We start from the raw sequence: 23,369 nt of genomic DNA, 5'->3' as shown, positions 1-23,369 counted from the left end.
GAGCTTTACAGGGGGGTGATCAATGACAGGGGTGTAATCAATGACAGGGGGGTGATCAGGGAGTCTATATGGGGTGATCACCACAGTCATTGATCATGCCCCTGTAAGGCTTCATTCAGACGTCCGGATGCGTTTTGCGGATCCGATCCATCTATCAGTGGATCCGTAAAAATCATGCGGACGTCTGAATGGAGCTTTACAGGGGGGTAATCAATGACAGGGGGGTGATCAATGACAGGGGGGTGATCAGGGAGTCTATATGGGGTGATAACCACAGTCATTGATCATGCCCCTGTAAGGCTTCATTCAGACGTCCGGATGCGTTTTGCGGATCCGATCCATCTATCAGTGGATCCGTAAAAATCATGCGGACATCTGAATGGAGCTTTACAGGGGGTTGATCAATGACAGGGGGGTAATCAATGACAGGGGGGTGATCAGGGAGTCTATATGGGGTGATCAGGGGCTAATAAGGGGTTAATAAGTGACGGGGGGGGGGGGGTGTAGTGTAGTGTAGTGGTGCTTGGTGCTACTTTACTGAGCTACCTGTGTCCTCTGGTGGTCGATCCAAACAAAGGGGACCACCAGAGGACCAGGTAGCAGGTATATTAGACGCTGTTATCAAAACAGCGTCTAATATACCTGTTAGGGGTTAAAAAAAACACATCTCCAGCCTGCCAGCGAACGATCGCCGCTGGCAGGCTGGAGATCAACTCTCTTACCTTCCGTTCCTGTGAGCGCGCGCGCCTGTGTGCGCGCGTTCACAGGAAGTCTCGCGAGATGACGCGTATATGCGTCCACTCGGAATGAATCAACCACCTCCAGGACGCGTCTGTGCGTACAGCGGTCCGGAGGTGGTTAAATATAAAAAAATATATCTCTTTTGCGGTGAACGCCGTAACAGAAAAAATAAATAAAAAACATGCAATTCGCCTTTTTTTTTTTGTCACCTTGTCCCCCCAAAAAATAGGATAGGACTGTTCTGTTATGGGCCGGATGTTCCATAAAGGCTTTTTTGGTGCTTAATTTTATTCTCCTAGCATTGACTATCCGAATACTTTTTTATGGTAACAAAATTGAATAAAAAATTTGGTATCCTGACAACCCTACTGGAATCTGCGCCAAAATTTCAGAGGCAAAAGATGCTGTGTGAGTGGGCCCTAAAACTGTAACTGAACAATCTGGCAGCATAGGACATAAAAATAAATAATGGAGGCAAGACAATATTGACGCCATCTCCTTCTGATCCTAGTTTTTATTAAGACATCATTACATCTGAATCTTTTCATGTGTCAGTCCTCTTTCCTTTTTTTATTACTAATTCATCCAGTAAGCTGTTTTCAGTGTTTAACTCTTCACCATATTTTCAGTGTCAAGTTCAACTGTTAGCAATTGTGTTCTCAAAATGTTGGTTTTGATAGGACAAGTTCACACATGGAAGGTTTGTTGCCGGTTGTTAAAGGGGTTGTCTCACTTCAGCAAATAGCATTTATCATGTAGAGAAAGTTAATACAAGGCACTTACTAATGTAGTGTTATTGTCCATATTGCCTCCTAATGTAGTGTTATTTTTCCATCACCTTACACACTGCTCGTATCCATGGTTACAGACCACCCTGCAATCCAGAAGAGGTGGCGATTCTGACACAGTATAGGAAGAGGGCCTCTCTGGTGGCCAGGAACCTGCGTAGGGCGGTGCCTTTCCCTACAGTGTGCAAGCACGGCCACCACTGCTGGATGGCAGGGTGGTTATAATCCCTGGAAACGAGCAATGTGTGAAAAAAATGAATCCAGCCAGCAAAGGAGGCAAGTAAGTAAGTGTCTTGTATTAACTTTCTCCACATGATGAATGCCATTTGCTGAAGTGAGACAACTCCTTTAATGCAGTATGTGCACGGAAATCTACAAACCCTATTCAAATAAGGGGAACAGATACACAGATTGCTGCAGCAAGTTGCCACATGTGAACATAATATTACCCTATGTACATTGCAAAATCATTAAAATATTCCTAATACAGTTCCAGTTGATGCTGGAAAAACAGGTCACACAACATAATGCAGACATTATAACCAACTGAAATCTGGGGAGTGGAGGGGACAAATGATCACCTGAATTAAAAACCACATGTTGTATACATCAGACACTGACTGGCATTCTTTTCCAGTTGGGGTACATAAAACTTGTGTCTGATGCCAAGTGCGCACAGTGGGGGAGATTTATTATCCCCCTATGCCATGGATTTGGATTTAAAAAGTTGCAAAACCCATTTTTGCCACTTTTTAAATGCTATTGTGACTAGGTTTAGTTGCAACTAGCATTTTTACACTGCCCTCGCCAGTTTCTGGAAAGCGTGCGTGGTGAGGGTACTGTGTGGGCGGGGCAATCAGCTCAGGCACAATTATCATTTATGCCAGAAACTGGTGTAAATGATGACTGAACTATATGCTAGCTATGAGATGGAGTAGTTTTCAGTCTGGCACATGCACTTTCCGACATGCTGTTGCACGCGTTGATCTTGATAAATCAGAGCTAATATTCTTTTCCCCCCACAAGAACTATTTCCTAAAATGTAGTTGCCTAAAATAAGTAGCTGACCCACGTAAAGGTACTTTCAGTTTTTTACTGGCATTTTATGATTTTATTTTTGAGGTAAAAACGTCAGCTCCAGATGTTCGCTGAAGGTCTATAGGAAACCTTCTCTATAGGTAAAACTGCCATGAAGAAAATGTTAGTGGGAAGACACAAAAATGTGACAAAAAAACGCAAGTGGCAAGAATACCACTTGCACTTATTCTGGCACATTTTATTTAATTTATTTTTTTGCTGTAAAAGACATCAAGGACACATTTATGTGCATAAGGACCCTTAAAGCGTGAGTTTGCCTTAGGGCTGTGCTTCTTTGTACAATCATTACTGAGAAGGAACAGTTAGATTTGGGCTTCCCTAATGTTTTTTTCAGCCATATTATTTCCTGTTTCAGCTGCACAGCTAGATCCATTTCACTCAGATGCAGGGGGTGTATCCCTTATCTTGAAGACTGCAAGCACTGTACTGCTATGATGTCCTTTCCATTACTTCCCACTGTGTTTGTTTTCTTCTAGGGAGCTCAGAAAACTGAAAAGGAGGGTTAAATCACACTTACAGAAAAGCGGGAGGCTCCTGTGATGTTCAGAAGCAGTTGTTTTATCAGGCTCACGATCTCAGCTAGTTTTTACACTCCTCTACTTCCTTTCAGCCGTTTTCTGAGTCTGTTACCAGGGATGAATCTTGCCTGACAACAGGCAGTGGACTGCAACTTAGGTGGATGTGATACCCCTAGTGACCATACTGTAACTTTACAGCAATTTTTTAGGTGGATGCAGGCATGTACTTTAAAATAATTTATTTAGAAATTTGCTACTTACAGCATTATGAAATGAAATTGTGTAGAAGTACATCGACTCTAAAACCCAATAAACTCAGTACCAAGATCCACTAAAGTGTCAACAGTCAGTACCTAACCAATCTCTCGGTTTGCACGCATTAGCTTTGCAGTCTATATAAAAACATCTAGCAGGTTATGCTTGGTCAAGTTAACCTTCGTGTTTTTCTTTTTCAGCCGCTACTTCTGCTTTCAATCTTTTATAATCCGTATGAAAAAAGATGATAAATATACAGGCTCCAATGCTGCAAATCCCGGCCATCACCAAAGTTGCAACTGTTAAAAAAAACACAAAAAAAAACAAAACGTTATTAATAACCAAGCCAATGTTTGATGGAAATAAAATATGACAGTACCAGAGTTACAGGGTTGTTCCCATTTTGACACTCCTGACTGACATGTCATAAAATTCTACAACTGATGGTAGCCTAGGATCTGACTAATACTAATGTATTTGCCTTTGATTTAGCCAGAAGCAGTGCACACAGCTTACCTTAAAAGGATTCTCCAGCCCCTACTTGAAATTTCTCCTTCCAAATAACCTGTGGAGGGAAGGTTATTATACTAATACACACCCTCTGTAGCGCAGCCGTTCTCATGATCCTCTTCACGGTCACGTGACCACTCCTGGAGCAATTCCACATGTTCCGGTCCCACGCGGTCATCTCCTTTTCCTCTCCGAAGCAGGAGACGACGTATCATCACTGACGTCACAGCCTCTTGCCGGCCTTCCTTGGTCCCGACACCTGCACACTACTGTGCATGTGCAGGGACCATCAGCTGTAAAATCAGTGTACAGGCGATGTAAGCGCTGTGCATGTCACTGAGGGTACTGTGGATGCACATGGGGGTCACTGGATGGCAGTTGGGGGAACTGTGGATGTCACTTTAGGGGCGTGATGTGAATGTCACAGTTATCGGGATCAGTACGAGTTAGGCCTCTTTCACACGGGCGTCGCGTATGAGGGCCGTATAGGATGCGGGTGCGTTGCGCCAAAATCGTGCGATTTTGCCTGCGAGTGGGGTAAGTTTTGTATGCGGTTGCGTTATTCAGTTTTTTCAGCGCGAGTGCAATGCATTTCGCACGCGCGTCAGAAAAAAACTGAATGTGGTACCCAGACCCAAACCCGGACTTCACAGAAGTTCGGGTTTGGTTTAGGTATTCTGTAGATTTTAATATTTTCCCTTATAACATGACATCACCAAAGGTCCTTTTCCTCCCAGGTCATCAAAGAAGAAAGAAGACAAGCCGGGCTGCGCGAACAAGTGGATGAGGTGAGTTTAATTATTTTACATTTTTTTTAACCCCTCCATCCCTAATTTACTTAGCATTCTGTATTAAGAATGCTATTATTTTCCCTTATAACCATGTTATAAGGGAAAATAATAATGATCGGGTCCCCATCCCAATCGTCACCTAGAAACCATGCGTGAAAATCGCACCGCATCCGCACTTGCTTGCGGATGCTTGCGATTTTCAAGCTGCCCCATTCACTTCTATGGGGCCTGCGTTGTGTGAAAAACGCACAATATAGAGCATGCTGCGATTTTCACGCAACGCACAAGTGATCCGTGAAAAATCACCGCTCATGTACACAGCTTCATAGAAATGAATGGGTCCCGATTCAGTGCGGGTGCAATGTGTTCACCTCACGCATTGCACCCGCGCGGGAAAACTCGCCCGTGTGAAAGGGGCCTTATAGGGCTTATGCAGAAGATGATCGGCCCAGGAATCACAGTCCATATGTCGGCCACATTTTCTAGGCCGACCGAGGCTTCCCTGACCCGCACTGACTGTATGACAGTAATGCATGATACTGATACAACCATGTGTATCTGACTGGGGAAAGAAGCACTGTACTGTACTTACCTTATCATGTGTACATACCCCCCGATCAGATAGAGACTGCTATATCATAAATTACTGTGATGCAGTCAGTTCAGGTCAGGAAAGTGTGGTCGGCCTGGGAGATGCGGCCTGCACACGGACCATGTTTCCCGGGATGATCATGGTTGTATCACACGTGATAGGCCAAGATAAACACTGCAGCACGTAGGCCTAAAAAAGATAGGATTAGGCCTCATGCACACGACCGTATCCGTTTTGCAGTCTACTAGTTGCACATCTACTAAATTAGGATACTGTCTATGTGCGACACGCATTTTCTTGCTGAGCCATTAACTTCTATGTGTTTGAGGCCTGCATTTTGAGGACCAGAATAGGACATGTTCTAGGTTTTTCAGAACTGACATACAGATGTGGAAAGTACACGGATAACATCCATGTGTTTTCCACATCTGTATGCCACTTCTACAAGAGATCATGTCCTATTCTGGTCCTCAAAATGCAGACCTGGAACCAATAAAAGTCAATGGGTCTGAAAAAACGGATTTGGTTGTGTGCACAAGGTCAGCAGGCAGTATTATACAAGAAAGGATTAGATACACAGCTCAGCAGGCAGTATCGCACACAGCAGGCGGACCGCACATGGCCGCAAACATAATATAAAATGCCTATTCTTGTCCGGCAATTGCGGAACGGGTGAGGATCCATTCATACGGCCGTGTGAATGAGCCCTTAGATGCACATGATTTGATGTGTTTGCTGATTCAAGCTGTCTGGAGATGGTGAGGGAAGAGCCTTCGGACTGTCAGTAATGTAATTTAGCCCCTGAGTGAGAAATAGACTAGCAGGATTCATGTAAGGATGTAGTAACATGGCCACATGTAGTGGGAGTAACTCCTGCAGACTGAACAGTGGGGGGCGGGGTCAGCCTTTGACTCATCACTCTGCAGTGCAGCCAGGCTTTATCAATAAAGTTACCTATTCAAGAAAACAGGAACCTAGGAAAGTAAACAGATCTGCCAGGATACTCTGAAACCCACACAGGGGAAAGAAAGCACACATGAAAAACAGGTATTGGGGGCATATGTATGCATGGTGAGGGGTGTTAGGAGCACATAGAATTTTGATTTTGGAACCATACAACCTCTTTTAAGTTTGAGGTATGCTCCTCATGTCAGGTCCGGGTAGCACTAACATACATAACATGGCTGCAGATGGAGATGTATGTGATCAACCCATCATCATGGATCTTCTATTGATAAACAGTGTGCCCGAGCACTGACAAGGCCAAGGCCATTATTAGCTAATTTATACTGGTTTGTACAGTTTTTTTAAGAGTGTGAAAAACATGGGCATCGGCCATGTGCATCCCGCATTGCGGTGCAGACCCACTGACTAATGTTTACGGCATACAGGCAAGGACCCGGAAGCCCTTATGAAATTTGAAATATTCTTTGGCCAATTCACTCTGTCCTGCAGGAATAGTATTAATATCATTGGGGATTGTGTCTCTACTAGGGCTGCAACGATTAATCGAAGTTATCGATAATCGGCCGATTCGTTGCTATGCGGGCGGGGGCGGAAGCGGGCGGTCAGGCGCTATGCCTGCGGGTCCTTAACCGGCAGTAACTTTTACTTGAATTTTAAATAAGCGCATCTTTATTACCTTACAATGAAGCTCCGGTAACAGGCAGAGCCGGCGGTGGCGTCAAGTCATTCACTCACGTGACGCGCCCGCTTCATTCATAAAGTGGGCGGAGCAAGCACGTCACGTGAGTGAGTGACGTTACGCCGCTGCCCGCTCTGCCTGTTACCGGCGCTTCATTGTATTTGTAAGGTAATAAAGATCATAGCGCTGATTTAAAGTTCAAGTAAAGTTACTGCCAGTTAAGGAATACTTTTTAGATATTATACTGCTGTGAGCAGCGGGGCCGGTGTATTGGCAGACACTGTTATGCGGGAGATCTGTGGATGATACATATAGCATAAGATGCTATATAGTGCCATCCACAGATCCCCCTCCCATAACAGTGCCATCCACAGATCCCCCTCCCATAACAGTGCCATCCACAGATCCCCCTCCCCATAATAGTGCCATCCACAGATCCCCTCCCCATAATAGTGCCATCCACAGATCCCCTCCCCATAACAGTACCACTGCCATCCACAGATCCCCCTCCCCATAACAGTACCACTGCCATCCACAGATCCCCCTCCCCATAACAGTACCACTGCCATCCACAGATCCCCCTCCCCATAACAGTACCACTGCCATCCACAGATCCCCCTCCCCATAACAGTACCACTGCCATCCACAGATCCCCCTCCCCATAACAGTACCACTGCCATCCACAGATCCCCCTCCCATAACAGTGCCATCCACAGATCCCCCCATAACAGTGTCATCCAGAGATCCCCCCATAACAGTGCCACCCAGAGATCCCCCCATAACAGTGCCACCCAGAGATCCCCCCATAACAGTGCCACCCAGAGATCCCCCCATAACAGTGCCACCCAGAGATCCCCCCATAACAGCGCCATCCACAGATCCCCCATAACAGCATCATCCACAGATCCTCCATAATAGTGTCATCCACAGATCCCCATTTTGGTGTTTTTTCCTGATTAAATCAATGAAATTATAGACAACTAATCGATTATTCAAATAATCGTTAGCTGCAGCCCTAGTCTCTTCATGATTACTGTATCCTTCCCTTTTTAGACAATTTTTTTAAAAATCAAGGCTTATCTAATATGTAGATTAGTATTATGCCCAAGTTGGAAACAGACGAAACCCAGGGTCAGGCGACTGATTTTGCTGTGCTGTATGGAATAAGATTTTATACACCCTGTTCCAAATAATTATGCAAATTCTATTTAAGTGTCACAAAGATTAAATATTTTGTTTTTCAGTTTAACTCATGGATGGCATTGTGTCTCAGGGCTCTTTTGATCACTGGAAACAATCTCGGACACCTGTGATAATTAGATTGTCAGGTGAGCCCAATTTAAGGAAAAACTACTAAAGGAGGTTGTTCCACATTATTAAGTAGAGCACCATTTTCAAGCAATATGGGGAAGAAAAATAATCTCTCTGCTGCCGAAAAGAGTTAAATAGTTCAATGCCTTGGACGAGGTATGAAAACATTAGATATTTCACAAAAACGTAAGCGTGATCATCGCACTATTAAGAGATTTGTGGCTGATTCAGAGCACAGACGGGTTCGTGCAGATAAAGGCATAATGAGGAGGGTTTCTGCCAGATCTACGCATCGGATCAAGAGAGCAGCTGCTAAAATACCATTACATAGCAGCAAACAGATATTTGAAGCTGCTGGTGGATATCAAGGTGTAGAGTCCTCCAGAGGCTTGCAACTGTGCATAAACCTTCTATTCGGCCACCACTAACCAATGCTCACAAGCAGAAACTGCTGCATTGGGCGGAAAAATACATGAAGACTAATTTTCAAACAGTCCTGTTCACTGATGAGTGCCGTGCAACCCTGGATGGTCCAGATGGATGGAGTAGTGGATGGTTGGTGAACGGCCACCCTGTTCCAACAAGGCTGCGATGTCAGCAAGGCGGTGGTGGAGTCATGATCGGCCCCTTTAGGGTCCCCGAAGGTGTAAAGATGACCTCTGCAAAGTATGTGGAGTTTCTGACTGACCACTTTCTTCCCTGATACAGAAGGAAGAACGATTCTTTCCATTAAAAAATAATCTTCATGCATGAGTTGGAACAAGGATTAGATGTAAGACCTAGAGCAGCAAGTGGAATTAACTCTGCTTATCTTCGTGGTGTGGAGAAAAGCTGTCCTTCAGAAATCCTTCAGCCTGTGTTTTCAGGACTGCTGAACAGTAAGGCTAGGGCTACACGTCTTATGTGACAAAAAGGGTACAACTACATTGCAACATTTATTATAATGATAGTCAATGGTGCTGCACTGTGACATGCTGCAACAGTCGCACAAAAATCAAACTTGGATGGATTTTTTGCGACCGTTGTGTCGCAATCGCAGCATTTCCCAGTGCAACACTATTGACTATCATTGTAAAAAATGTTGCGCAACTTTTCCGCGACACATATTGTTGTGTAGCCCTAGCCTAAAAGATAATTTATGTATTAGAAAGGTGATAGCCATAAATAACGAAAAGGCATAAAAGGTGGTCACCATAAATAACGAAAAGGCATTTGACAATAATTTTAATAAAGATCAGTTCAAGAAATGATTTTAGCCCAAAATGTGTAAAATGCAATCATAAAAAACAGCCCCCCAAGCTGTACATGACCCCTTTGGACCACAGCCTTATGTCACCTTAAGGACCAGGCCATTTTTTGCAAATCTGACCAGTGTCACTTTAAGTGGTGATGACTTAAACACTTTGACTTATCCACGCCATTCTTATTGTTTTTTCGTCACATATTGTACTTCATGACACTGGTAAAATGAAGTAAAAAAAAATCTTTTTTATTTATAAAAAAATTCCAAATTTACCAAAAAATTATTAAAAATTTGAAATTTCCAAGTTTCAATTTCTCTACTTCTATAATACATAGTAATACCTACAAAAATAGTTATTACTTTACATTCCCCATATGTCTACTTCATGTGGGAATGATATTTAATTTTTTGTGGATGTTACAAGGCTTAGAAGTTTAGAAGCAAACCCACTTTTTAGGGACCAGTTCAGGTCTGATGTCACTTTGTGAGGCTTACATAATAGAAACCACCCAAAAATTACCCCATTCTAGAAACTACACCCCTCAAGGTATTCAAAACTGATTTTACAAACTTTGTTAACCCTTTAGGTGTTCCACAAGATTTAATGGAAAATAGAGATACAATTTCAAAATGTCACTTTTTTGGCAGATTTTCCATTTTAATAATTTTTTTCCAGTTACAAAGCAAGGGTTAACAGCCAAACAAAACTCAATATTTATGGCTCTGAGTCTGTAGTTTACAGAAACACCCCATATGTGGTCGTAAACCGCTGTACGGGCACATAGCAGGGTGCAGAAGGAAAGGAATGCCATACGGTTTTGGAAGGCAGATTTTGCTGGACCGTTTTTTTTTTTTTTACACCATGTCCCATTTGAAGCCCCCCTGATGCACCCCTAGAGTAGAAACTCCAAAAGGTGACCCCATTTTAGAAACTACGGGATAGGGTGGCAGTATTTTTGGTACTAGTTTAGGGTACATATGATTTTTGGTTGCTCTATATTACACTTTTTGTGAGGCAAGGTAACAAGAAATAGCTGTTTTGGCACCGTTTTTATTTTTTGTTATTTTCAACATTCATATGACAGGTTAGATCATGTAATATTTTTACAGAGCAGGTTCTCACGGACACTGTGATACCTAATATGTATACAATTTTTTTATTTATGTAAGTTTTACACAATGATTTCATTTTTTAAACAAAAAAAATTATGTTTTAGTGTCTCCATAGTCTGAGAGCCATAGTTTTTTCAGTTTTTGGGCAAATATCTTGGGTAGGGTATGATTTTTGCGGGATGAGATGACGGTTTTATTGGCACTATTTTGGGGTGCGTATGACTTTTTGATCGCTTGCTATTACACTTTTTGTGATGTAAGGTATTCACCTGAGGGGTTAGGTCATGTGATATTTTTATAGAGCAGGTTATTACGGACGCGGCGATACATAAATAAATAAAAAGTATACATATTAGATAAGTTTTACACAATTATTAAATTTTTGAAACAAAAACAAAAAAATCATGTTTTAGTGTCTCCATATTCTGAGAGCCATAGTTTTTTCAGTTTTTGGGCGATTATCTTAGGTAGGGTCTCATTTTTTGCAGGATGAGGTGACTGTTTGATTGGTACTATTTTGGCGTACATACAACTTTTTTGATCACTTTTATTACCTTTTTTGGGAAGTAAGGTGCGCAAAATTTCAATTTCATCATAGTTTATTTTTTATTTTTATGGCGTTCACCGTTCGGGTAAAGTAACATGACCGTTTTATAGATCAGGTCGTTACGGACGCGGTGATATCAAACATGTGTAGGGAATTTTATTTTTTTCATTTTTAATCAGTGATAAATGTGTTTTTTGATTTTTACTTTTTTTGACCCAGACTACTTGGTTCTTGAAGATCCAGTGGGTCTGATGTCTGTATAATACAGTACACTATAAAGTGTACTGTACTGTATTTTCATTTTACAAAGTCTGATTAGACTTCTGCCTTTAGCAGAAGTCTAATCAGCACCATGGACAGCCTCTGATCAGTACCATGGACAGCCGGACGCCTGTGAAGGCGTCCGGTTGCCATGGTACCCATCACTCGCTGCCACAGCAGAGCAGTGGGTGATGGGGAGGGAGGGGGGCCCCCCTCCCTCTCCCATCGGGGGCTGAAAGGGCACAGCAGCCCCCGATGGGAGAGGGAGGGAGCTCCCTCCCTCTTAACCTTTTCCATACAGCGGTCCCTACGGACCGCGGCATGGAAGGGGTTAAACGCATCGCATCTGTGCCAGCACAGATGTCAGGCGTTTCGAGCAGAGTGTCAGCAATGTGCTGACACTCTGCAAACTGCTCGGCTATCCTGAGAGAGGGGGCGGGCGGATGATCGCATGCCTGCCCCCCCCCCAAGCACCGCCCGTCCTCCCTGCCGCACTCCCCCCCGCTGCAGATAACAAAGAGGGCAGCAGGGGGGGGGTTAAACATTAAAATATAGCTTATTTGAAGTTTCTGATCTCCGCGGTCACAAACTTCCGAAACCGCAGGTCTGAATTGACCTGCGGTTTGCCTGCGATCGCCGACATAGGGGGGTCACAGGACCCCCCGGCGCATCTAGCCAAGGTGCCTGCTCAATGATTTGAGCAGGCACCGGGTTCCGATCACCGGAAAACATGACGTACCGGTACGACATGTGTCCTGAAGAGGTTAAGGACAAACCCTATTTTGACGCAGCCTCACTTTTCAAATCTGACACGTATCATTTTATGTGCTGATAGTGTGCTACTTGACTCAAATACTGGCCTCAGAACTGAAAAGTTATCTTGTGGATTTTGGGGCCCTCATTTTTTTAGGGAGATTTCAGGCACCATTTCAGGTCGCAGAGGCTTTGAGGTGCTAAAATGTAAAACTCCAAAAGACCCCATTTTGGAAACTACACCTCTCAAGGAATTAACATAGGGGAGCAATGAGCATTTTGACCCTACGGGTGTTTCATAGAATTTATTGCAAACAGGGCATGAATATAACAAATTAAGTTAACAATAATATCTAGTTTTAGCTGAAAATGTTTCATTGTTATAAGGGTTATCAGGAGAAAAAGCAGTATAAATGTTTTCTTATATGTGGTCGTAAACTGCTGTATGGTCACACAGCAGAAGTAAAGGAAAGCCATTTGGCTTTTGAAACCAAGATTTTACTGGAATGGGATTGGGGACCATGTCGAACTTGCAACACCTCTGAGGTACCAGAACAGTGGAAACCCCCAAAAACTTTTTTTTTTTTTTAAACGACACCCCAAAGGAAATCAGCTAAGGGTGTAGTGATGGCTTTGATCCCACAGGTGTTTCATAGACTTTATTAACATTGGACCGTGAAAATGGAAAATTTAATTTTCTCTAATAGTACATTGATTTAGCCCCAAATTTTTATTTTTGCAAGGGTTAAAGGGAGAAAAAGCACCAAATCTATTATGCGATTTTCCAGAGTACGGAAATACAAGAAATTTGGTTATACACTGTTGTATGGGGGCACAGAAGGGCTCAGAAGGCAAGGAGCTTCATCTGGATTTTGTAACATGGAATTTGCAAAAATGGATTTCAAGAGCAGTAACTTTTTTTTTTTACTGCGCTGTGAACCAACTGTAGTTTTTATTGTTACAATTTTGGGGTAGATTTGGCTTTTTAAATCTCTTTTTATTTCATTTTTTGGGAGGTAGGTGGACAAAAATTGCAGTTCTGTCAGAAAAGTCCATCAGTAATAACTGCAGGGACCAGTACACACATGGCAGTAGCTGCAGGAACCTGAACTTATTGGATAGTAGCACATACAGACTAAGGGTACTTTCACATTAACGGCAGGGGACTCCGACAGGCTGTTCTGGCAGGTGAACAGCCTGTTGGATCCGTCCTGCCGCGAGTTCACGTGTGCCCCCGGACTGCCGTTCCGTCCCTGCATGCTGTACATTTAATCCGGCTGCCTCTCGCCGTGCACTGCCGTGCCGCCGCCGGAACTCCGCCCCGCCAGGGGCACACGTGAACTAGCGGCAGGATGGATCCGACAGGCTGTTCACCCGCCGGAACAGCCTGCCGGAGTCCCCTGCCGCTGGTGTGAAACTAGCCTCAGAGATGATTTCTGGAACCCAGACATACATGGCAGGAACACAAAGACTTAAGGCATCAGCTTTAGGAACAAGGCAGACAGAAGCAAACGGGCCCAACAGATAATGTTGCAAACATTATTGCACAGCCAGACTATGGACACACACTTCAGAAAGAACTAAATACCAAATTGACACTCAACTCAAGAACTAAAAAGCAGATCGAACAAGCACATGACAACAGGTTCAGACACAGACGGGGATTAAAATAGCACTCCCACAATTTTTTTTATTTTCAGACCTGTTAGAAAGGTACATAAATGTAATCTGTAGTGAATGTAATAATTTCACCAGTAACTGTATTTGTGAGTAGAGTTGAGCGAACACCTGGATGTTCGGGTTCGACGAGTTCGGCCGAACTTTCGAAAAATGTTCAGGTTCGGGATCCGAACTCGACCCGAACTTCATCCCGAACCCGAACCCCATAGAAGTCAATGGGGACCCGAACTTTTGGGCACTAAAAAGGCTGTAAAACACACCCGGAAAGGGCTAGAGGGCTGCAAAAGGCAGCAAAATGTAGTTAAATCCCCTGCAAACAAATGTAGATAGGGAAATGATAAGTTAACATAAAATAAATAAAAATTAAACAATATTAATTGGAGTGAGGTCCCATAGCACAGAATCAGGCTTCAAGTCACCCACCAATGGAGAAGGTCACTTACTATTATTTTGACCACAGCACCCAGACAAAGGAGAGAGGTCCCACAGCAGAGAACCAGGCATCATATCACCCACCACAGGAGTAGGCCACCATTTAGTTACTTTGACCCCTACACCCAGACGGAGGAGAGAGGTTACACAGCAGAGAATCAGGCATTTAGATCACCCACCACAGGAGTAGGCCCCCATTGAATCAGACCCTGGCAACCATGTCAGATGGCACAACCATCAGCTTTATATCAATCAGCACAGGAGAAGGCGACTTTGAAAGACTTTGACCCCTACACCCAGATGGAGGAGAGAGGTTTCACAGCAGAGAATCAGGCATCATATCAACCACCACAGGAGAAGCCACCATTTAGTTACTTTGACCCCTGCACCCAGGAAGAGGAGAGAGGCACCACAGCACATATTCTGGCATCATATCAGCCACCACAGGAGAAGCCACCATTGAGTTACTTTGACCCCCGCACCCAGGAAGAGGAGAGAGGCACCACAGCACATATTCTGGCATCATATCAGCCACCACAGGAGAAGCCACCATTGAGTTACTTTGACCCCTGCACCCAGGAAGAGGAGAGAGGCCCCACAGCACATATTCTGGCATCATATCAGCCACCACAGGAGAAGCCACCATTTAGTTACTTTGACCCCTGCACCCAGGAAGAGGAGAGAGGCCCCACAGCACATATTCTGGCATCATACTAACCACCACAGGAGAAGCCACCATTGAGTTACTTTGACCCCTGCACCCAGGAAGAGGAGAGAGGCCCCACAGCACATATTCTGGCATCATATCAGCCACCACAGGAGAAGCCACCATTGAGTTACTTTGACCCCCGCACCCAGGAAGAGGAGAGAGGCACCACAGCACATATTCTGGCATCATACTAACCACCACAGGAGAAGCCACCATTGAGTTACTTTGACCCCTGCACCCAGGAAGAGGAGAGAGGCCCCACAGCACATATTCTGGCATCATATCAGCCACCACAGGAGAAGCCACCATTGAGTTACTTTGACCCCCGCACCCAGGAAGAGGAGAGAGGCACCACAGCACATATTCTGGCATCATACTAACCACCACAGGAGAAGCCACCATTGAGTTACTTTGACCCCTGCACCCAGGAAGAGGAGAGAGGCCCCACAGCACATATTCTGGCATCATATCAGCCACCACAGGAGAAGCCACCATTTAGTTACTTTGACCCCTGCACCCAGGAAGAGGAGAGAGGCCCCACAGCACATATTCTGGCATCATACTAACCACCACAGGAGAAGCCACCATTGAGTTACTTTGACCCCTGCACCCAGGAAGAGGAGAGAGGCCCCACAGCACATATTCTGGCATCATATCAGCCACCACAGGAGAAGCCACCATTGAGTTACTTTGACCCCTGCACCCAGGAAGAGGAGAGAGGCCCCACAGCACATATTCTGGCATCATATCAGCCACCACAGGAGAAGCCACCATTGAGTTACTTTGACCCCTGCACCCAGGAAGAGGAGAGAGGCCCCACAGCACATATTCTGGCATCATATCAGCCACCACAGGAGAAGCCACCATTTAGTTACTTTGACCCCTTCACCCAAACAGAGGAGAGAGGTTCCACATCAGAGAATCAGGCATCATATCAACCACCACAGGAGTAGGCCACAATTTAATGGGACCCCGGCAACCATGTCAGATGGCACAACCATCAGCTTCATATCAATCAGCACAGGAGAAGGCGACTTTGAAAGACTTTGACCCCTACACCCAGACGGAGGAGAGAGGTTTCACAGCAGAGAATCAGGCATTTAGATCACCCACCACAGGAGTAGGCCCCCATTGAATCAGACCCTGGCAACCATGTCAGATGGCACAACCATCAGCTTTATATCAATCAGCACAGGAGAAGCCACCATTGAGTTACTTTGACCCCTGCACCCAGGAAGAGGAGAGAGGCCCCACAGCACATATTCTGGCATCATATCAGCCACCACAGGAGAAGCCACCATTGAGTTACTTTGACCCCCGCACCCAGGAAGAGGAGAGAGGCACCACAGCACATATTCTGGCATCATACTAACCACCACAGGAGAAGCCACCATTGAGTTACTTTGACCCCTGCACCCAGGAAGAGGAGAGAGGCCCCACAGCACATATTCTGGCATCATATCAGCCACCACAGGAGAAGCCACCATTTAGTTACTTTGACCCCTGCACCCAGGAAGAGGAGAGAGGCACCACAGCACATATTCTGGCATCATATCAGCCACCACAGGAGAAGCCACCATTTAGTTACTTTGACCCCTTCACCCAAACAGAGGAGAGAGGTTCCACATCAGAGAATCAGGCATCATATCAACCACCACAGGAGTAGGCCACATGTTAGTTTATTTGACCCCTGCACCCAGGAAGAGGAGAGAGGCCCCACAGCACATATTCTGGCATCATATCACACACCACAGGAGAAGGCCTCTTTCAGTGATTTAGGCCTTTGGACCCAGACAGAGGAGAGAGGTCAGAGATTAGCTTCATATCCCCCAGCACAGCAGAAGACCGCTTTATTTGACTTAGGCCTCAGCACCCAGACAGAAGACAGAGGTAGCATGGCAGAGGTTATGGCTTCATGTCACCCGTTAGTTTAACCGGCCACTTTCATCTGGTTAGGCCCCGGCGCCCAGACAGAGAAGAGTTTCATTCAACTGTGGGTTTCATAAAATTTGTATGAAATAAAGAAGTGGCCCGTAGCACAACAAGACATGTTTTAGGCAGTTAATAAGGACTACTCTGCACAAGGGAGGGACAGGTCCTGTGGGATCCATGCCTGGTTCATCTTTATGAAGGTCAGCTTGTCCACGTTGGCTGTGGACAGGCGGCTGCGCTTGTCAGTAATGACGCCCCCTGCCGTGCTGAATACGCGTTCAGATAAAACGCTGGCCGCCGGGCAGGAAAGCACCTCCAAGGCATAACATGCTAACTCTGGCCACGTGGACAATTTCGAAACCCAGTAGTTGAATGGGGCCGAACCATCCGTCAGGATGTGGAGGGGTGTGCAGACATACTGTTCAACCATGTTAGTGAAATGCTGCCTCCTGCTAACACGTTCCGTATCAGGTGTCGGTGCAGATAGCTGTGGCGTGGAGACAAAACTTTTCCACATTTCTGCCATGCTAACCCTGCCCTCAGATGAGCTGGCCGTGACACAGCTGCGTTGGCGACCTCTTGCCACTCCTCTGCCTTCACCTTCCACCTGTTCCCCTGTGACATGTGGGAATGCTCTCAAGAGCGCCTCTATCAGCGTGCGCTTGTACTCGCGCATCTTACGGTCGCGCTCCAGTTCAGGAATTAAAGTGGGCACATTGTCTTTATACCGGGGATCCAGCAGGGTGGCCACCCAGTAGTCTGCACACGTTAAAACGTGGGCAACTCTGCTGTCGTTGCGCAGGCATTGGAGCATGTGGGCCAGGCTACCCATGGGTAAGGACAAGCTGTCCTCTGTGGGAGGCGTATCGTCATCGTCCACCGTATCCCCCCAGCCACGCACCAGTGATGGGCCTGGGCTGCCACCCCGCTGTGAACTTGCGTCATCCTCGTCCACCTCCTCCTCCTCCTCCTCCTCATCCTCCTCGTCCTCCAGTACAGTGCCTTGGCTGGCGACTTGTGAACCTGTCCTCTGCTGCTTAAACAAACCTCCCTCTGAGCCACTTCGAACAGACTGGCCCGAAAGTGTTAGAAACGAGCCCTCATCCTCCTCCTCCTCCTCCTCCACCTGGGCCACCTCGTCTAACATCATTGCCCTAAGTGTTTTCTCAAGGAGACATAGAAGTGGTATTGTAACGCTGATAACAGTGTCATCGCCACTGGCCATGTTGGTGGAGTACTCGAAACAGCGCAGCAGGGCACACAGGTCTCGCATGGAGGCCCAATCATTGGTGGTGAAGTGGTGCTGTTCGGCAGTACGACTGACGCGAGCGTGCTGCAGCTGAAACTCCACTATGGCCTGCTGCTGCTCGCACAGTCTCTCCAGCATGTGCAAGGTGGAGTTCCACCGGGTGGGCACGTCGCATATGAGGCGGTGAGCGGGAAGGCCGAAGTTCCGCTGTAGCGCAGACAGGCGAGCAGCGGCAGGATGTGAACGGCGGAAGCGCGCATAGACGGCCCGCACTTTATGCAGCAGCTCTGACATGTTGGGGTAGTGGTGAATGAACCTCTGCACCACCAAGTTCAGCACATGCGCCAGGCAAGGGATGTGCGTCAAACCGGCTAGTCCCAGAGCTGCCACGAGATTTCGCCCATTATCGCATACCACCAGGCCTGGCTTGAGGCCCACCGGCAGAAACCACTCGTCGGTCTGTTGTTCAATACCCCGCCACAACTCCTGTGCGGTGTGGGGCCTGTCCCCCAAACATATGAGTTTCAGAATGGCCTGCTGACGTTTACCCCGGGCTGTGCTGAAGTTGGTGGTGAAGGTGTGTGGCTGACCGGATGAGCTGGTGGAAGCAGTGGAGGAGGAAGCCGAGTAGGAGGAGGAGGCTACAGGAGGCAGAGAATGATGCCCTGCGATCCTAGGGGGCGGAAGGACGTGCGCCAAGGAACTGTCCGCCGGGGGCCCAGCCGCCACTACATTCATCCAGTGTGCAGTTAGTGAGATATAGCGTCCCTGGCCGTGCTTACTGGTCCACGTATCTGTGGTTAGGTGGACCTTGCCACAAATGGCGTTGCGCAGTGCACACTTGATTTTATCGGACACTTGCATGTGCAGGGAAGGCACGGCTGTCTTGGAGAAGTAGTGGCGGCTGGGAACCACATACTGCGGGACAGCCATGGCCATCAGCTGTTTGAAGCTGTCTGTGTCCACCAGCCGGAATGACAGCATTTCAAAGGCCAGCAGTTTAGAAATGCTGGCGTTCAGGCCAAGGGCTCGAGGGTGACTCGGGGGGAATTTGCGCTTCCTCTCTAAGGTTTGAGATATTGAGAGCTGAACGCTGCTGTGTGATATAGTGGAGACGCTAGTTGACGGTGGCGGTGGTGGTGGTGTCGGTGGCACATCCTCTGTTTGCTGCTCGGCAGGTGGCAACATTCCTCTCGAGGCGGAAGCCGAGGCAGCAGCGGTAGAGGGAGCAGGGGGAGCCTCAGCGAGTGCCTGGTTTTTAAGGTGTGTACCCCACTGCAGTTCATGCTTTGCATGTAGATGCCTGGTCATGCAGGTTGTGCTGAGGTTCAGAACGTTAATGCCTCGCCTCAGGCTCTGATGGCAGAGCGTGCAAGTCACTCGGGTCTTGTCGGTAGGACATTGTTTAAAGAAGTGCCATGCCAGGGAACTCTTTGAAGCTGCCTTTGTGGGGCTGGGTCCCTGTTGGCGATGTCCAGTAGCAGGCGAACTCTGGGGGCGGCGGCTCGTCTGCTTTGGCCCCCTGCTCCCTCTTTGGCTTCGCTGTTGTCTCGGTCTCACCACTACCTCTTCCTCTGAACTGTGAAAGTCATCGCCACGACCTTCAGTCCATGTGGGGTCTAAGACCTCATCGTCCTCTGCATCGTCTTCCACCCAGTCTCCCTCCCTGACCTCCTCCTGTTCAGTCTGCCCACTGCAAAAAGACGCGGCAGTGGGCACCTGTGTTTCGTCATCATCAGAGAGTCGGTGACTCTGCTGTGGTGGTATTCCCATGTCCTCTTCATCTGGAGACATAAGTGGTTGTGCGTCAGTGCATGGTATGTCTTCCTCCACTGGGGAAGGGCTAGGTGGACGCCCCTGGGAAACCCTGGAAGCAGAGTCTTCAAACAGAAGAAGAGACTGCTGCATAACTTGTGGCTCAGACCGTTTCCCTGATATGCTTGGGGGTGATGTGACAGACTGATGGGCTTGGTTTTCAGGTGCCACCTGTGCGCTTTCCGCAGAAGACTGGGTGGAAGACCATGTGGTGAACGTGCTGGAAGCACTGTCGGCCACCCAATCGATTAATGACTGTACCTGCTCAGGCCTTACCATCCTAAGAGCGGCATTGGGCCCCACGAGATATTGCGGTACATTCTGCCGGCTAGTTGAGGGAGTTCGTTCCCTACTGTGTGCGCCTGGGGCCGAACGGCCACGTCCTCTACCAGCAACAGAGGCTCCACGGACACCACCACGACCGCGTCCTCGTCCCTTAATAGTATTTTTCTTCATTGTTGCGATTCAACTCGCACCACAATGAAATATATTATTTTTTATAAGCAAAATCCCCTCACTGGAATACTTTTAGTCTTTTGACTGTATGGATTACAGATGGAATGACTGTTATATGTGAGTACCGCTTTCTTTGACAGATTCTAGTATGGGTACATATATGTTTTCCCAACCCCAGCAAATTAGTTTGCTAATTCCAGATGTATGAAACGCAGGCCTAACTGTATCTAGTATATTGAACGCCAGATAAACTAACTTGGCCTTTTTTAAATAAAAAAAATTCCCTCACTGGAATACTTTCAGTCTTTTGACTGTATGGATTACAGATGGAATGACTGTTATATGTGAGTACCGCTTTCTTTGACAGATTCTAGTATGGGTACATATATGTTTTCCCAACCCCAGCAAATTAGTTTGCTAATTCCAGATGTATGAAACGCAGGCCTAACTGTATCTAGTATATTGAACGCCAGATAAACTAACTTGGCCTTTTTTAAATAAAAAAAATTCCCTCACTGGAATACTTTCAGTCTTTTGACTGTATGGATTACAGATGGAATGACTGTTATATGTGAGTACCGCTTTCTTTGACAGATTCTAGTATGGGTACATATATGTTTTCCCAACCCCAGCACATTAGTTTGCTAATTCCAGATGTATGAAACGCAGGCCTAACTGTATCTAGTATATTGAACGCCAGATAAACTAACTTGGCCTTTTTTAAATAAAATAAAAATTCCCTCACTGGAATACTTTATGGCTTTTCACTGTATGGATTACAGGTGGACTGGTATTAGTAGGGGTGACACAAGCACACCCAAGTCCCTGATGTAGGATTTCTATGGCACAGACCACTATTACAAGTGATTAATGGACGTTGGGAGAGATTGTGCTGCAGCACTAGTCCCAAGATAGCCGCCGCCTATCAGCCCAGTAACATGTGCCACAAAATGGTCTGCACAACCTTTAAAAAAAATAGCCTTGGACTGTGCTGCTAAATCGCTATTGGTCTGAATCCCAGGTGTAGATGTCTGACTTGTTTGGAGCTTTGGAATGCACACTGTGGCAGCTTCTGCTGCAGCACTACAAGTCGCAAAATGGCGGCCGGCGGTCAGCCCGGGTACATGTGGATGGAAAAATCACTCTGGCCACTCTAAAAATAGCCAATCCCTATCAAAAAAAGCAGCTCAGCTGCAGTTGTTCAGATGAATCACAGGTGGAGGAGAGAAATTTGCTTCCAGTTATTCAATTATCCCTGCCTATTCTCGCCCTAGCATCAGCTGCGTCTAACCCTGTTCTATTCACATCGGGAGTGAGCACGTCCCGACGTGCGCACAAGCTTATAAGAGGCTGAGTCACATGCTGCACTTGGCCAATCACAGCCTTGCCAATAGTAGGCATGGCTGCGATGGCATCTTAGGGCAAGTAGTATGATGCATGTTGATTGGCTGCTTTGCAGCCTTTCAAAATGCGCCAAAATACATGCCGAACGACGAACCCGAACCCGAACTTTTACGAAAAAGTTCGGGTTCGGGTCCGTGTCACGAACACCCCAAAATTCGGTACGGACCCGAACTATGCTCGAACTGTTCGCTCAACACTATTTGTGAGCTATCCCCTCCCTTTTGATCCTTAGCTGTTTCATGTCACCAACACTCTGACTTTCCAACTGACACCGCACAGGAAGTCAGTTACTTCTCTATTCATTCTTAGGAGACTGACATTGAGGCTCCCATAGGAATACATAGAGAAACAGAGCTCCTGTCCACACATAAGATGCTGTGTTATTTGGAAAGTCTGATTGCTGGTCACATGACACAGCTGAGAAGCAGAAGGGAGGGGATAGCTCACAAATACAGTCACTGGTAAGAAGATTATCTTCACTACAGTTTAATATCCTGCACCTTTTGTAACAGGTCAGAGAATAAAAATGTTTGTGGGAGTGCTTCTTTAACCACCTCAGCCCCCAGTGCTTAAACACCCTGAAAGACCAGGCCACTTTTTACACTTCTGACCTACACTACTTTCACCGTTTATTGCTCGGTCATGCAACTTACCACCCAAATGAATTTTACCTCCTTTTCTTCTCACTAATAGAGCTTTCATTTGGTGGTATTTCATTGCTGCTGACATTTTTACTTTTTTTGTTATTAATCGAAATTTAACGATTTTTTTGCAAAAAAATGACATTTTTCACTTTCAGTTGTAAAATTTTGCAAAAAAAACGAGATCCATATAGAAATTTTGCTCTAAATTTATAGTTCTACATGTCTTTGATAAAAAAAAAATGTTTGGGTAAAAAAAAAATGGTTTGGGTAAAAGTTATAGCGTTTACAAACTATGGTACAAAAATGTGAATTTCCGCTTTTTGAAGCAGCTCTGACTTTCTGAGCACCTGTCATGTTTCCTGAGGTTCTACAATGCCCAGACAGTACAAACACCCCACAAATGACCCCATTTCTGAAAGTACACACCCTAAGGTATTCGCTGATGGGCATAGTGAGTTCATAGAACTTTTTATTTTTTGTCACAAGTTAGCGGAAAATGATGATTTTTTTTTTTTTTTTTTTTTTTCTTACAAAGTCTCATATTCCACTAACTTGTGACAAAAAATAAAAACTTCTATGAACTCACTATGCCCATCAGCGAATACCTTGGGGTCTCTTCTTTCCAAAATGGGGTCACTTGTGGGGTAGTTATACTGCCCTGGCATTCTAGGGGCCCAAATGTGTGGTAAGGAGTTTGAAATCAAATTCAGTAAAAAATGACCTGTGAAATCCGAAAGGTGCTCTTTGGAATATGGGCCCCTTTGCCCACCTAGGCTGCAAAAAAGTGTCACACATCTGGTATCCCCGTACTCAGGAGAAGTTGAGGAATGTGTTTTGGGGTGTCTTTTTACATATACCCATGCTGGGTGAGATAAATATCTT

At 45.9% G+C, this 23,369-nt stretch overlaps 1 protein-coding gene across 1 annotated transcript in view; it reads right to left on the bottom strand.

Annotated features, from left to right (window-relative positions):
- Window positions 1-3,105: 3,105 nt before the first annotated feature.
- Window positions 3,106-23,369, bottom strand: part of SLC49A3 (solute carrier family 49 member 3) — a 66,764-nt gene continuing 46,500 nt past the window's right edge. Inside the window, exon 10 of the mRNA XM_040417385.1 lies at window positions 3,106-3,699. Coding sequence (XP_040273319.1) covers window positions 3,575-3,699 — 125 coding nt within the window. The 3' untranslated portion in view covers window positions 3,106-3,574. The remainder of the gene's footprint in view (window positions 3,700-23,369) is intronic.

The sequence above is a fragment of the Bufo bufo genome, chromosome 2 (assembly GCF_905171765.1).
Source record: "Bufo bufo chromosome 2, aBufBuf1.1, whole genome shotgun sequence".
In the NCBI taxonomy this organism is placed as follows: Eukaryota; Metazoa; Chordata; class Amphibia; order Anura; family Bufonidae; genus Bufo; species Bufo bufo.
This window is presented reverse-complemented; position numbering and strand designations above follow the sequence as displayed.